Source organism: Helianthus annuus, chromosome 11 (assembly GCF_002127325.2).
Source record: "Helianthus annuus cultivar XRQ/B chromosome 11, HanXRQr2.0-SUNRISE, whole genome shotgun sequence".
Taxonomy (NCBI): domain Eukaryota; kingdom Viridiplantae; phylum Streptophyta; class Magnoliopsida; order Asterales; family Asteraceae; genus Helianthus; species Helianthus annuus.
This window is the reverse complement of record NC_035443.2, coordinates 122,475,611-122,492,208: the sequence shown is the minus strand read 5'-3', so window position 1 is coordinate 122,492,208 and position 16,598 is coordinate 122,475,611. Positions and strand designations below refer to the sequence as shown.

General features: G+C 40.2%; 1 protein-coding gene across 1 annotated transcript in view; it reads right to left on the bottom strand.

Moving 5' to 3' along the window:
- Positions 1-13,858: 13,858 nt before the first annotated feature.
- The window catches only part of LOC110905015, a 39,787-nt gene continuing 37,047 nt past the window's right edge, over positions 13,859-16,598 (bottom strand). The window contains exon 6 of the mRNA XM_022150894.2: positions 13,859-14,119. Coding sequence (XP_022006586.2) covers positions 13,859-14,119 — 261 coding nt within the window. The remainder of the gene's footprint in view (positions 14,120-16,598) is intronic.

The window sequence follows — 16,598 nt, the reverse complement described above, 5'->3', positions numbered from 1 at the left end:
TTCCTGTAAAAACACGCAGGTGAAAAACCAAACAAATAACCAAACTATATACAAAGAAATGAAACCTCTTCTATCTTGCTAATCTCATCAACATGTTACTTCACACCTTCAGTTACAAATTCTTTATATAATGGAAAAATACTCTGAGACGATAGTATCGTCTGAGAAGTAGAACTACTCCCTTGTCCAAACTTCAGTATATGCCTTTTGAATACCATAAATGATTAGAATTAGTATACAAATGACATGAAACCAAGTATTTGACTTTTCCATCTATATATAATGGAAATTACATTAAGAATTACCTCCTCCTTAGCTCATCAACTTCATCAATTTCTTGGTTCAGAAAAATTCGTGTTGCAAACTTGTCACTTTGAATAGTATATTCACCTACATGGAAAAGTATATAGATATTTAATGTATACCTGTGTTTATATTGCCAGAAATAAACAGTATAGTTATGATTTGCAGAAAGTAACAAAAATACCTTTCCATTCCTTACACTTTCCATGCTGTATAACAACCATCACATGTGTGACAACCCTCACCAAACCAGGTATCCGTACGAACTAATTACTACTTAATTACTACATAATTAATGTGCTTGCTTGAAAATTTTGGATAAACTGCTACTTGAATACTGATACATACACATACTTGCATCATACTTTATTAACTGTCACTCCATTATTTACATACAGAACTTTAGTGACAAACATGATGCACAAAAGCACAGTAGCACAATAAACGGATAACCCAGTAAACGTGCTGACATAGCCAGCACCAGGCAGGTACTGCCCCTAAGGCCTGTATGAGCCGGGAATAGTTTACTACACTAGTAGAGAGTGTAGGGAAATGAGGGTTGTAGAACTGTGTCACTAGGTGATAGTTATAGTGACCGGATGTGCCAAAAATATGATTTAAACACAAATTCTGCACTTTAAAATAAAAATTCAGCATTTAAGCTATCTAGTAAAGTGCAAAAACTTGGAAAAATAATACTAGACACTTTCCAAAGTGTCGGGAATTCTTTGTGTCACTAAAAATAATATTAACGACACTTTAAAGCTATGTTAAGCACTTTAACGGATCAATATTCAACCGAACAACCGGACTTAACCCGGGACATAAAATATTGACATCAACATTATTTCTCTTTTTTTCTGAGCTGATTAGGGTCCCCGAATACCCTAACACCCGCCACAAGACACTACACTCTAGTAATTAACTTAGGGTCCTAACTAGCTAACTAATGCTTATTCATTTAGTTAGAATTGAACCAACCCTTCCCCCCATGATAACCAACCGGTCACCATATAAGTGACACAAGTTGCCCTTGCTTGATTATTATAATCCCATGGTTCAATATCTAGTAAACATAAGACCCTTTGGGCAATTAGAATAAATGGGTTATATAAAGGACTAGTAGGCCACCCAATCACTTCAAACTACACTTAACACCCCACAAATCATTTAATTACCATCTAATTTACAAATTACCCCCTTTTTCCCCATGCATATGACGGTCACTAGGACCCACCACCATAAAACTTACATAGTCTTCATAATATCTTCACTAAATCTTCTAGGTTGATCTCATTGGAATTATGAAGGATTTTGTCTGTACATGTGAGAACATTATACCCATTGGACACAAAAATTAGATTATAAATAAACATTACCATTACCACTTAATTCCCAACACAACACTTCCTCCTCCCACATTTAAAGCATCGGCCGAACATACTCTATACACTCCCACCATTTTCCAATTCAATCCAAGTTTTCCAAGGGCATTACAAGGTGCAAGGAGCCATTTTAGAAGGTGTGGAACACTCGGATCGTGAAGGACCTCTACCACAAGCTATTAACCACCCGTTTTTCGACTAGTTTCTTCCCTAGCCTCAAGCTAGTAGTAAGTGACTCTAAACGCCTTTTTGATCTATTCTAAAGTGGTTAATAAAAGATTTAACGAGCAAAAATCATAAACACTAGAGATCAAAGTTTAAAGTCTACAAAAAAAAATAAACAAAGTGGTTAATAAGTAAATAATAGTATAAAACTTATAAATCTAGTTTTATTATGATTATTTATTGTTGTTGATTGCTAGTATGGGAATGGATCGTCATCAAACCACGCTAGAGCATGTTCATGAAACATGAACTAGCCATATGTTAAGTCGTAAAGTTATTAGATGACGAACCCTTTCTAGCATAAACATGAACTTGTGTAAAAACAATTTTACCTATGAAATGGAGTTCTAAACTAGTAGATCTAAAGATCTACAAGTGGTATTTTCGAAGAACCAAGTGTCAAATGAAATCATATTTTTGAAAGCCGGATCTTTCCTAAATAAAGGTGCTTTTGTGAACAAACAAGTGTGTAGACACTTGTGTAACAAAAAGTTTTAGCAAAGAATTATTTTTATAATTTTGACCAAGAAGTTGTAAACCTCCACTTTCTTTAAAAATAAAGATTTCAAGAAACCGACTTTATTTTTAAAGATATAAAGATCCATTAAAAATATTGGAAAGTTACTACATATCTTACACAAACCATAAGTTCATGTGTTTTGCGATTTATATCTATGTTGACTAGTTTGATGGTTTGAATATTGTTTGTTAATGTTGGGAACATTGTTGAATTGAATTTTTAAAAGAAAATGATACGCATGAAAGCGTGGCCACCTCCAGTTACAGGGGAAACTCTGGCGAAATTTTTCCAAAAATCTAACACTTGTAAATATTTTATCACAAGTGTTATGGATATATTTTTAACTTATTTTTCCAAATAAATTTCGCCACGATTTTTATTACAAAATAAGCAAGTGTCGGAGGTGGGATTTTAACAAAATAAAACTTGCTAAAATATATATTTAGAATATATATTTTCATAACTACACTTGTGTAAATTTTTGTGATTATTTTGTGAACTACGTAAATATTATTTTTAGGGTAAGAATAATATTACTGATTATTAACGGCTCCAAAATAATACGAACGCCTTCACAATAATTATTTAAGTTACAACGGTATTATTAATACCACCCGAACTTTACAACGTAACTTACGTATTTTCAGAAAATACTCTTAAACGCGTATTTTGACAAAAGTATTATTTTGGGAAAATTATATGTAATAAAATATAATGTTTTTGGGAAAAGTATTTATATTTTGGAGATAAGGTTTAAAATATATTTTAAGTGTGACTTAATAATATATTTCGAAGTTATACGAACGCACATGTATTAAAACCCCCATCCTTGGGAAGGAATATATTTACCAAATAATTAGGAAGTGTACATACGAAATAGTTGTCTAACTATTTCCCAAAGACATTAAACCTTAAGCTAAGGCACGGTCGTCCGTCTAATAGAAGTTAGTACGTGTAGGTCGTCGCACAGCAGATTTTCTGGGAGATACTTTTAGAGAAGCACTTCGGTGAGTTCATGTCCCCCTTTTCTCTTAGTTGTTTTCAGTTTTCTAAACTGCGGGGGTGAAATACATGTTACTATATTTACGAGTACTTTATACATGGTATGGTTAGCGTAAGGAGGGTTACTACTTAGATCATGTGAGTGGGTAGGCGCAACTTGAGGCCATTAATCCTTATTGTAGGACCGAGGGACAGTAGCGGTAGATCTATCTGGGTGTAGCGAGCCCAGCTCCAGGCCCAGCAGAACGGACCTCGGGGTGACTTTGTGCCCAACGCAAAATCCGCTAGGTTTGAGTCTTCCTACTGCACATCACACATATCAATGGCCTTGCAAACCATTGGTGATCTCTTTTTCCTTATTTGCTACATACCAGGGTTTTTATACTTACAAAGGATTTACTTACTCACTACACATGAACTCGCTTAACAATTTTTGTTGATTTTTCCAACTTACATGTATTTCAGGGAACTAAGGATTCTGGCACGGTATGCTACGTTTTCGCGCTGCGTATAAGTTATGGGATCATCCACGATTAGGGATTGCGACTTTTACCTGGACGAGTCGCAAGTCTTATACGGTGTTTTATTTTATGTTGTGGTTGCGTCTTAAGAACAATGTTTTTATTTTGTAAGTGTTGTAAACTCAATGCATGTGTCAGCATTTCAAACAATGTTTGTGGTACTCTGTTTTTAAGACTTTAATTAATGGATGATTCTGCATGGTTTTACTTTCATATAGCTTTGTTATGATTAAGCTATGGTATTAAGAAGTCACACCAAATAAACTCACGCTTTCGCAAAGCCAGGGTGTGACAGCTTGGTATCAGAGCTCTGATCATAGCGAACTAGGATTCCTTCTCGAGTCTAGACTATGATCACTAGGGCTCTCACGAAAACATTTTTACACTGCATACCACTTAAGTCCTGATCCAAAATGTTTTTACAAACAAATGTTGAGAACATTTTATTTATTAGTTATAGGCTCAGTCTGGGAGGCTGAGGCTCGGTCTGGGGGGCCGAGGCTCGGTCTGGGAGGCCGAGGTAGTTGTCTAGTGGGACTAGGGAGTCAGTCTGGGAGGCTGGGATAGTTGACTAGTGGGACTAGGGAGTCAGTCTGGGAGGCTGGGAGGCTAGTGGGACTAGGAAAAATCAGTCTATGAGGCTGGGAGGCTAGTGGGACTAGGAGAACTATTTGATTGCTTGTTGGACTAATGTGCTTATCTGACTATATGACTGATTACATGTGCCTATATGTGTTTGTGTTACAGACGATATGTCTTCATCAGACACGGGTGAGTCGGACACTACGGGCCCTATGCCCATCGTATCAGACGACAGAGTATCATCGGAGCATGAGGTACACACTTCGGATACCACTAGCACGGATGAGGATGATTTTAAGCCCTTTGCGCTACCCGATGTTGTCGCCGAGCCCGCTGATGGCCCTATTGCCGGGGATTTGCCGCTCGTGGTGATCCCTGCCCCTATACCTCTTGCCTCTTATCCTGTTCTTGATATGCTCCTTGACGTCGACGCTGACGACGACGTCGATTTGCTTGACGATGAGCCACTGGAGGATGACGTTGAGGGCGAGGCCCTTATAGCTGCCGGCGATCTTTTGCTACTCACAGATGCTCCTGCTAAGGAGTCACCTGCCTATTCACCTGTCCCAAACTCTTTCGAGTCTGTGGCCTCTGCACCGTTGCACGCGCAGGGTGAGCAGCACTACTCTCATGATTCAGACCCCGATAGGGCATCATCTGCTGCGCCTGCCCCTGCCCCGAGTTTCGCCATTGATCACGACATTCATGAGGATTCCGACCCTGTCTTCCCACCTGGGTTCGATCCAGACCAGGACATTGAGTTTATACACCTGGATCAGCCCATGGAGGACCCGGTTGCCCTGTTGACCCCATTGATCCCATGTTTGCTGACCCTGCAGACTTCGAGATGGAGTTTGACGACCCGGAGCCTGCTGTGGCCCTCGAGCCAATAGTTGCTCCAGACCCCGTACTCGAGCATGATCCTATTCATGCTGATGTACCTATTGTTGATCCTTTGATTGCTGATGTACCTATCGATGATCACCCTATTGTTGCTCCACTACTGGAGGATGAGCACGCTGTTGATGCTCAGGTTGTTGCCCCTCACCTTGCTGATGTACCCGCTGAGCCTGATGTTGTTGCTCCTTTTCCTGACCCGGTGCCTCTAGAGCCCGACCATGCACTCTTTGCGACTCATGTCGACCCTCAGTATGCGCACACTCGGAATGGGTGGATAGAGGACGATGATGATTTTCCACCTTTTGTGGTTCCTTTTGGGATTGAACCCTAACAGAGGAACAGATAATGTAAAGCCAAAACCGGATCCCATCAGTGGACTCCTAATAAGCAGCAGTTTACTCAAATCTCTCCCCTTGACAGTGGTTATCTAACAGCTGATAAATGTTAAGTGCTGCTCAACTACAACAACTGATAAACCAAACTCTGATGATTACCTAACAACTGCTGAAGACAAACTCTGTTGCTCTATCTACTGCTGTTTCCTAAGTACTGCTGAAGACTCAAGCACTGCCCTCTCAAAGACTGATCACCTTTGAAGAAAGCACTGAAGACTCAACATCTGTGCTAAGGCTACAACAGTGGAACGTGAAGCAGTAGTTTCCTTATGTTTTGTACTTTAGTGATTATCAGATGTTACATAACAGTAGTTTGTATAGGACAGTATTTGTAGTTTGTTAGGTCGTTAGATGTCACTATCATGGTGACGTCAGCTGAAGTATATCAGTAGTTTGGTTTGCCTATAAGTATGACAGTACTCTGTACTGTTACACTTGATCGTTTTGAGTGAGTTCTTCTCCTCAATTCATCCTTTCATCTTGTGCAACCAACTCTGGTGTATCAGGCTGAGGGGGAGTTTAGATTGTAAGCTTTTACTAAAATCATTTGCTTTGTATCTCAATCATTTGACTCAATGAAAAGCAATTGTTTATCAATCTATACTTTCCTTTGTTTGTGTTTACAAAGTTTGCTACTCATTTCTGCTGCACTTATTAGTTTTATGCAAACAAACACGATTCATGACAGCCTCAGATCCTAACAATTGATATCAGAGCTTGGACAGTCAAATTCGATCTAACAATCAATTTGACATAACAGTTCAGCTCAAAATTCATTGATACTAAGGTTGGTTGCATTCAGTTGAAAAACAGAGTAATGAGCAAATCAGGATCAAAATGGTTATTCAAAAACTCTGTAAATCAACCAAGATGTCATATGACACACAAATCTCACACAACAAATGTTTTCATACATATGTCACTTATAGTTTTCAGATTTGCAAAATAGCTGATAAATTATGAGATTGTTAAATGTTTCAAAATGAATTACAATTGTTGTTTCGATATTTGTGATGTTTTTTTTTTAATAAACACTAAAGTATGTACCTCATATCAGCAAAACTTGTGTTCATCTAAAACACCTGCATGCTGCTGATATCGAAAAGAGTGAGAAAAACTTTAGTCAAAATCTCTCATGTGTTCAAAGGCATGTTGAGTGCCTACAAAAGGACCAAATCAACCTTGTCCAACACATATTGAGAAAAATAAAATGTCAAAACAGTCCTAATCATAAGTAATGTGAAATCTGAACTAAAACATGTTCAAACATGGTCAGATTTCTTAAAACATTACTTCAAAGTGATTTTGGACAAGGTATGTTCAAAATAAAATCTCCTAGTGAGTGTTTCTGAACATATGAATAATAAGGGTAAAAAGGGAAAAGGGGAACAAAATCTTAAAGTGTGGTTATCTCAAACTTTTGAAATCAAAAGCAAAAGAGTATAAGCATAAAACACTCTTGAGGTTCAAATTAGATCATCAGTGGTCATTATGCAACGGTGTGCATTCATCAATACAGGAATTGATTCTGGTAACAATAGCATCTTCAGTGATGGTGCTTAAAAGGAATTTACAATCAATTGACAAGAAATTGACCCAAACAATGGTCAAAATAACTTGAAAATGATATGATCATGAATTTACTGGAAATTGTCGGATCCTTTTGATTATTTTCAAAACTTCCTTTGATTTTTGTTAAGGTGTTTTCCTCTTAAATAAAAACCAGATATATTTCATTCCTTTATGAAATATATTATGTTCTTTTACTCATTTTTTTTAGTAAAAGTTCATCTCTGGTCTGGATATAATTACCTTGTTTTTTTTGTGTAATTACTATCCCTAAAATTGGTCAAAAGGAAATGACATACATAACAAGGTCATGTTAAGCTCAAGTTAGGTTTTCACTGATCATAAATTAATTGAAAATTGACTTAGACTACTGAGATACTCATGTTCTAGTTCCAGTAATTAGACACAAAATGAGCAGCTCTAGTAGAAATGCCCTCATCATCTGGGATGCTAAACCATTGTCTAAACAATAGACATTTGGCAAAACCTTGAACAAGTTTCCTTGCAGATAACTGGTGGTAATTTAGTCTTGATAATTTACATCTAAAATGCATTTTGTCAAGAATAGCATTTCTGGTACTAAATAGATGATAGATTCCTACATCTGAACAAACAGATGCTAAAATTATCAGTCGGTGGTCAAAACACTGCTGCACAACCAGTTGTTATACATATTGTTCTTATCCACTGTTGTATCTAAAATGCTGATTGTGCCTTAACATCTGCTCTCTAAAGTCTGTCCACTGTTAAAGTGTCAACCTCTGTTCTTCAAGAACACTGATGTTTAAAATCATTGTTTCATCCACTGTTACAACCACTGCTTCATTTTATTACCGTTGTAACTACTGATGCTTGATTCATCAGTAGTTGTCAAAACAACTGTCTTCCATCATTTTCCATTTCATCAGATGTTTGACACGTGGTCAGTTTTTAGCCTTCAGATCAAAATAACCGCTGCCACATCAGCAATCACTTTTTCCCTAAATAAAACCCTGATTAAATCCAAACAGAGGATTACACTATCGAATTGAATTCCAAACATTCTCTTCACAAAACAGTTTCCCTCTCATAACTCCAAAAATCTTCTTCGATATTCATCATCAAAAATGACGAAGCCAAAATCGAAATCAAAAACAAAACCTTCATCTTCTTCCTCCAAAACAGCAGTAGCCACTAAAATGGCCGCTGAAACCATGGAGATACGCTACAAAGCTCCACACAATTATGTGGGTATACTCACAAAACCCACCGATAACCACACATTCGACTCCATCCTTGACATTCTTTCTGCATCAAAGTACAAAACTTTGATAACAGCAGATGCACCCATTTACCTTGATACCCAGAGAGAGTTCTGGAAAAATGCCACCCTTGAAAAACAAGGAGATATCACCGCCGCCATCAACTCCTTGATACAGGGTAAGAAGGTAAAAATTTCTCCGAAATCCATCTCTGAAACCTTTAAACTCGATGATCTAAATGGAAAAACCTCTTTTACAAAAGACGAGTTGGTAAAGGATTTCATGAACAGGGGTTATGCAGAACAACCAAAGGTAGATACCCTACAAAAGGGTTACTTCCCTTCTGCACCCAGATTTTTATTTCACACACTGCTCATGTGTGTTTCAAATAAAACAACGTCCTTCAATGAGATACCAACAAAAATTCAATGCCTGGGGTATGCAATTTTAAACGATAAAAACTTTAACTACTCCCAGGTAATATTTGAGGATTTGGTAAAGAACGTTGAAAATAAAGCTTTTCTGCTCTTTCCGAGATTTCTAAGCTATTATTTTGAACAAACATTTGTAGAGAAAGATGCAGAACTGCCCAAACAAGGTGTTTCATTCAAAATAAACTTTTTAACAAAAGAAACTTTTTCAAGAATGATGGCACCAATAAAATTAAAAACAAAAGAGGCAGAGCAGGTTTTAGAAACTGCCACTGACCCTGTAGCAACCACTGCTGAGCCCACTGCTCCAGGTGATCAAAGTAGCACACCCACTGCTTTGAAACCAACACCTGCCACAAAAAAGACCAAAAGAAAAACATCCAGAAAACCCACCAAACCCACACCAAAGGCAACTCTGGAAGATGAGATCCTAAAGTCAATGCCAGTGACAACACAAAAGTCACAAGAAACCACTGCTGCTACTTCCTCACAGCAGTTGGAAGAAAGATCTCAACCCCAGCCTAAAACTCCTCCTGCATCCTCACAAAAGGGTCAGGTTGTAAGCACAGGGACACCACATTATGAAGCTCTGTATCCACTCGGATCCATCTTCCACAGTCCTGATCCCAAGGACATGTCTCTTTCTACCCCCACACCCTCACCAATAATATTACCACAATCAATAATGCCCCTGTTGCATGCAGTTGATATGGCACAGACATAAACCAGTTCCTCTCAATCACCTATTACTGAGAGTATACCTCCACAAGTGACTGGGTCTGATGTGCATACCTCTGCTATCCCAGCAACAGTTGAGGAGGTTACACCCTTTGAGTTACAAGTAACTCTTGGTGGTAGTTCAAGTGGAGCAGCAACTACAACTGATGGATCAACAGATCTTCAGTTGGACAGTTGTTTCATAACTAAGACTCCCTTGAAGGCAATTTCTTCCTTGGCAACATCGGTAACCACCAGTGAGTTAAATATAACCACTGGTACCATCAAAGGTCTATCGGTTGCTGAAGAAAGAAGTCCCCAGTACCAAGAATAAGGGGCATCAATGGATGATTTTTGGGATTCACTTCCTAAGTCAAACATTGATACAACCACTGCTGGTGGGGATTCAGATGATCCTGTTAATTCAGGTGATGATTCAAGATATAATGAATTGACGGCCAGAGTTGAAAACCTGGAATCTTCAGTTGCAGAAATAAAAGATATGGTGCAGCAGCTGTTACAAGCTCAAATAGCCCAATCATCTGCTCCTCCTGCTCAAGCACCTGCTCCACAAGCATTTGCTGCAAATGAGCTATGGAACATCCTCCAACCACTGCTTGAACAACAACAACAAATGGTTGCTAAAAAGCATGCTCTTCAAGTACAAATGTTGACCAACATGGTTGAATCTCGGTTCAAAGATACTCAAGCTGATATCAAGGCTATAAAGGCCAGCATTCAACAGAATGCTCAAAGTGAGAAAGCTCCATCTGCCATTTTCTTCATGGATACACCCCTGGCAGATAATGCCAAAAAGGGGGAGAAAAACAGGTTGAAAAAGAAAGGTATAGAAGATGGGATGCACATTGAACCTGAGAAACCCAAAACAGCTGATACACCAGCAGTTACAAAAACTGCTGCAAGTAGCCAAACAGCTGCCATCTCATCAACACACACACCTCCAACACACACCACCTCATCACACACCATCACAACTACTGTTCCACCACCATCTGTGTCTACAACACAAAAATCATCATCAAAACCAAAAACCACCAAACCACCATCATCCAAAGCCACACCACCACTGCCTCCTGCCATAAAGCAGAAGACAGCAGATGTTACAACATCTGCTGTAGTGACAACAGTGATTGAAGCACCAGTTGTTTCAACAGCTGTTAGTCAATCACAATCCACTGCCATCCAATCTCAAACCACTGATCCACCCAAAACATCATCAGCCTCTTCTTCAAAAAGGAGAAGGGTCTTCATTCCTGATGATGAGTCACCACCACCATCACCACCTTCAAATATCATTTCCCATTCTCCATCCCCTGCTCAAAAGCAGAAGACATCTGCTGACATAGCAGCAGTTGTAATGACTACAGCAGTTGAGACACCAGTTGTTTCAACCACTGTTAGTCAGACATCCACCACTGCCCAAATTCTTCCTATATCACAACCACAGCTCCTAAAAAGAAAAAGAAAGCCAATCACTGCTGATGAAGGTAGTCATGATCCAAATGCTGCAAAGTATCCACTGGAACTGGAAGCCATCAAAGATGAGATGAGGCAGTTTTATACAGAGGCAGACCCATCAAAAAGAAAATTCTCCTCACTCATCGGCTATATAGCTCCAGAAGATATAAATGATTATCTCAAGATAAAGGCAAGGCAAGCTAAAGTTAAAGCCAAGGTTGACAGTGAGAAAGAAAGGCTAAGCGAAGAAGGCATTGCGAATAAACTGGAGTTCTACCTTGCAAAGGTTAAGCAGATGGAAGAATATGCACAAGAGCTAGACAAAGAAAAGGTTGATCAAAAGAAGAGATTGAGAGATCAACTTCTAGCCTTCATCATGAAAGAAAAGTTCTATTCTGCTGAAGAATCCCAGTTTAAAGAATGGCCTTTAGTAGCTTTGAAGCATGAGGCTGAAAGGATCCAAAGAATCAAAAATGATCCCTCAAAGAAGAAAACTGCTCCAAACTGGAGTAAGTACAAAAGACTCATTGCTGATCTCACTGCTGAGTATAAAAGAAAGAAGAGGGAGTTGGTGGATGCTAAGATAGGCACTGCTGAAGCCATATCAAAATGGTCTAGGCAACAAACTGATGAAGCTTATGAAAGACTTGAGAAGCAGAGGATGAAAGCCTCTAACTCTCCTAAAAGGTCTGACTACAAAAAGCTTCAAGAGCAAGTCAAACTTTTCGAAACACAGATCAGCACAACAGAAGATTTTGTCACAAAGCTGAGTAAAGAAAAGAAGGAAATGCTATCTGCTGGAGTAGATAAGAACAAAGAAGCTGAACAGATTGAAGAAGCTATGAAGAAAATAGCTTCAGATAAAGAAAGATTGGCTAAACTACAAGTCCTTGCCAAAAAGGTTAAAGTAGTAAGCCGAACGTCATCAGCAGGCATCACAAACAGTGAGCTGATTGACAAAGAAGTTGAAGCAGATATAGCTGAAGCCAACAAGATCATTGAACAAGCATTCATACGAGTGTCTGAAGCTCATGATGCTGCTCTTCACTTCCTCAGGCCAATCACTTCAAGTTCATCAGATAATAAAGCTCTCCCAAGAAACCCATTGAGTTCAAAAATACTAAAGTGGATGTCTGATCAAAAGACCCACGTATTGACTTTGCTCAGATTCAATGGTGATGTGAAGCATATATCAAGGAATCAGGCACTAGGCCTAGGTGCTGAAGATCTACAGGATCTCCTTGAGCTTACACTGTGCAGGGATGAGGATGATACAAGTTCCAAGGATTTTGAGGAAGATTTTAAAAGAAAAGCAATGGAACTTCTGATGAAAAATAAAGGTCCTGAATAAGGAAGGGTTTTGGCATTATCTGTTCCAGGGGGAGATTGTTGGGATTGAACCCTAACAGAGGAACAGATAATGTAAAGCCAAAACCGGATCCCATCAGTGGACTCCTAATAAGCAGCAGTTTACTCAAATCTCTCCCCTTGACAGTGGTTATCTAACAGCTGATAAATGTTAAGTGCTGCTCAACTACAACAACTGATAAACCAAACTCTGATGATTACCTAACAACTGCTGAAGACAAACTCTGTTGCTCTATCTACTGCTGTTTCCTAAGTACTGCTGAAGACTCAAGCACTGCCCTCTCAAAGACTGATCACCTTTGAAGAAAGCACTGAAGACTCAACATCTGTGCTAAGGCTACAACAGTGGAACGTGAAGCAGTAGTTTCCTTATGTTTTGTACTTTAGTGATTATCAGATGTTACATAACAGTAGTTTGTATAGGACAGTATTTGTAGTTTGTTAGGTCGTTAGATGTCACTATCATGGTGACGTCAGCTGAAGTATATCAGTAGTTTGGTTTGCCTATAAGTATGACAGTACTATGTACTGTTACACTTGATCGTTTTGAGTGAGTTCTTCTCCTCAATTCATCCTTTCATCTTGTGCAACCAACTCTGGTGTATCAGGCTGAGGGGGAGTTTAGATTGTAAGCTTTTACTGAAATCATATGCTTTGTATCTCAATCATTTGACTCAATGAAAAGCAATTGTTTATCAATCTATACTTTCCTTTGTTTGTGTTTACAAAGTTTGCTACTCATTTCCGCTGCACTTATTAGTTTTATGCAAACAAACACGATTCATGACAGCCTCAGATCCTAACAGTTCTAGTCACACCTGTTTCAGCACCAGCTTCAGCTCCTTTTGATGCACCCTTGTTTCACACATACCCTGCTGATGCTCACCGCACAGACTTGCCCATCACATTTCTTCAGGAGATCCCTCCGCCACGTCCTGGAGAGGGCTCTTCCCGTCAGCCTTTCGGCCATGCACCTCTTCTGACTGGAGGAGATCAGTTTGCACCGCAGATCCCTCACCCTACTCCAGCTAGTGAGCCTTTTCCTTGGACATCACCACCCATCATGCCACCATCGGATCCTTATCATCTTCTTCACATGGGATATTCTGTGGAGGACATTTTCAGATCATTTATGATCCAGCAGGAGGCACTCACTCGTCGCGTGCAGGAGCTCGAGAGAGCTCAGCGACCACCATGCCAGTGCCCTCCTCACCCTGCTATTACTCACCCTCCTCGTCCGTTATCTCCAGACTCTGCTGCACGTTTTTGGACACAGGAGCAGCAGATAGCTTTCTTGTTACGCTCTCACCGAGCCATGGAGGAGGATTGGCTCCACATGCGCCGTTTGTTCTATTCTCACTTTCCCCCTCCTCCACTGCCATCAGCGTAGGGCTATTTTGTACAGCATGGGTGGACTTTTGTTGAGAAGACGGCGATTGCTCAGACTGCACAGCTTTTTGGAGACTACATATGGATCCTGACTTTTGTTGTTACGTATATGGGATATTGTTAACATTGATTTGATATTTTGGACTGAGGTGATGTAGCCCTTAGTCGTTGATGTTGTATGTTACAGTTATGTACTTGTACACTTTACCATGTGGTCTCGATTTATGGCAATGCAATCGCAGTATTCTCATCACATGTGATGTTTGATTGGTTATTATGTTTTATAACATGGGATGTTGTGTGATTGATATATTTATAACATGGGATGTTATGTGATTGGTTTATTTAGAACATGAGATGTTATGTATTATTACTATCATTATATACGTACACATTACTATTATGACCTAACCAACGTAAACACATCTTTTAGAAGATGCCACCAAGACGTCAAACACGCATGCCTACCAACGAGGCAGAACTTCAGCAGGTCATTGCCGCCGCCATCGCACAATACGCCGCCTCTCAAGGAGGAACTAGCGGAAGTAATTTTTGCAATACTGGCAACAACAATCCACCTCATGGTAATACTAAGTCATTAAAACATACCATGATACAATTGGATATCCCTAGCATGGTTGCTAATGCCATTCATATATTGTAACGTATGTGCAGGGTGCACCTACAAGCAGTTCCTAGAATGCAAACCTGTAAACTTTGACGGCACCGGAGGTGCTGTTGCTTTTGTTCGTTGGGCCGAGAAGACAGCGTCAGTTCTCCGCATGAGCAAATGCGCTCTAGACCAGCAAGTTACCTACATTTCAGGGCTATTCTTGGACGGAGCCCTGTCAGGTGGAATTTACAAGTTCAAACCCTTGGTGAAGCCGCGACCTACGCAATGACATGGAACGAACTGAAAGAGCTCATGCGCAGAAAGTACTGCTCTCGTGCAGAAATTCAAAAGTTGGAAACTGAATTTTGGCATCTGAAGATGGAAGGTCCGAAAATCGCAGAGTATGTTCAAAGGTTTCACGACCTGTCACATGTGGTACCTTATATGGTCACACCAGAATTCAAGCGGATTGAGCGCTTCATTTGGGGTTTAGCTCCTCAAATCATAAGTATGGTGACTTCTTCAAAGCCGGCAACAATCACTGAGGCAATTGATCTGAGCGTGGCTCTCACTGAGGAGGCTATCCGCCTAAACAAGTTTTCTGATGATGAGTCAAAGAAGAAGGAGACTCACGTTGAGTCATCCGGGGGTAACAAACGAAAGTTCTCGAACTTCAAACAAGGCACTAGTGGGGTTGCTAAGAAAGGAGAACCAAGCGCACCAGTCCAGGTTGCAGTCGGTGGTGGAAGGAAAGGAAAGGGATGTATGGGTACACATCCCAAGTGCAACACCTGCCAGCGTCACCATTATGGCCGGTGTGGTTCAAAAGTATGTGAAGCATGTGGGAAGGCTGGCCACTCGAAGGATTCTTGTTGGGCTATTGCTGGCCGGGGAGGCCAAGGAGGATTTGGGAATAGAAACAATAATCGTGGTGGTATTGGGAATCGCCCACAGGGGAACAATGGAGGAAATGGGAATCGAGGCAACAATGTGAATCAAGCTGGTAATGTGAATCGAAATCAGAACAATAATCAAGCTGGGAATGGAGGAGGAAACGGGCAAAGACCATGTTGCTTTAACTGTGGTGATATAGGGCATTATAAGCAGAACTGCCCATAATTGAATCAAGCGCGTGGAAGGGTTTTCAATATCGAAGCGAGGGAAGCGCGCCAGGATCCCAATGTCGTTACTGGTACGTTCCCTATAAACCAACGCTTTGCATCCGTTTTATTTGATACTGGTGCCGATTATAGCTTCGTATCGTTAGAGTTTAAGAATATGCTTGGGTTAGCTGCTAGTAAATTAGATATCCCGTACTCAATCGAATTGGCGAATGGAAAGTTGGTAGAAGCTAATGAAGTGGTCAGAGGTTGTGTAATCGAGTTGGGAGAGCGTGAGTTTACTTTGGATCTACTACCAGTCCAGCTGGGGAGCTTCGACGTGGTAGTAGGAATGGATTGGTTATCAAGCAACAAGGCTGAGATAGTTTGTCACGAAAAGGTTGTTCGCATCCCAACCGAAGATGGTGAGACAATTGTGGTTCATGGGGAAAAGCGAGATACGCCTTTAAGAATTATTAGCTGCCTGAAAGCGCGAAAGTGTTTACAAAAGGGATGTGCTGCTTTCCTGGCACACATCGTGGACAAGAAAGCTGCTGAGCCGAAAAATCGAAGACATCCCTGTCGTAAGGGAATATCCGGAAGTCTTCCCAGAGGACTTGCCAGGATTACCGCCCCAGAGGCAAGTGGAGTTCCATATTGAGTTAGTTCCAGGCGTCGCGCCTGTAGCAAGGGCACCTTATAGACTTGCACCGTCAGAGATGCAGGAATTGTCGACACAACTTCAAGAGTTGCTAAACAAAGGATTCATCAGACCAAGCTTCTCACCTTGGGGAGCTCCGGTCCTGTTTGTCAAAAAGAAAGACGGTAGTTTCCGTATGTGCATTGACTACCGGGAGT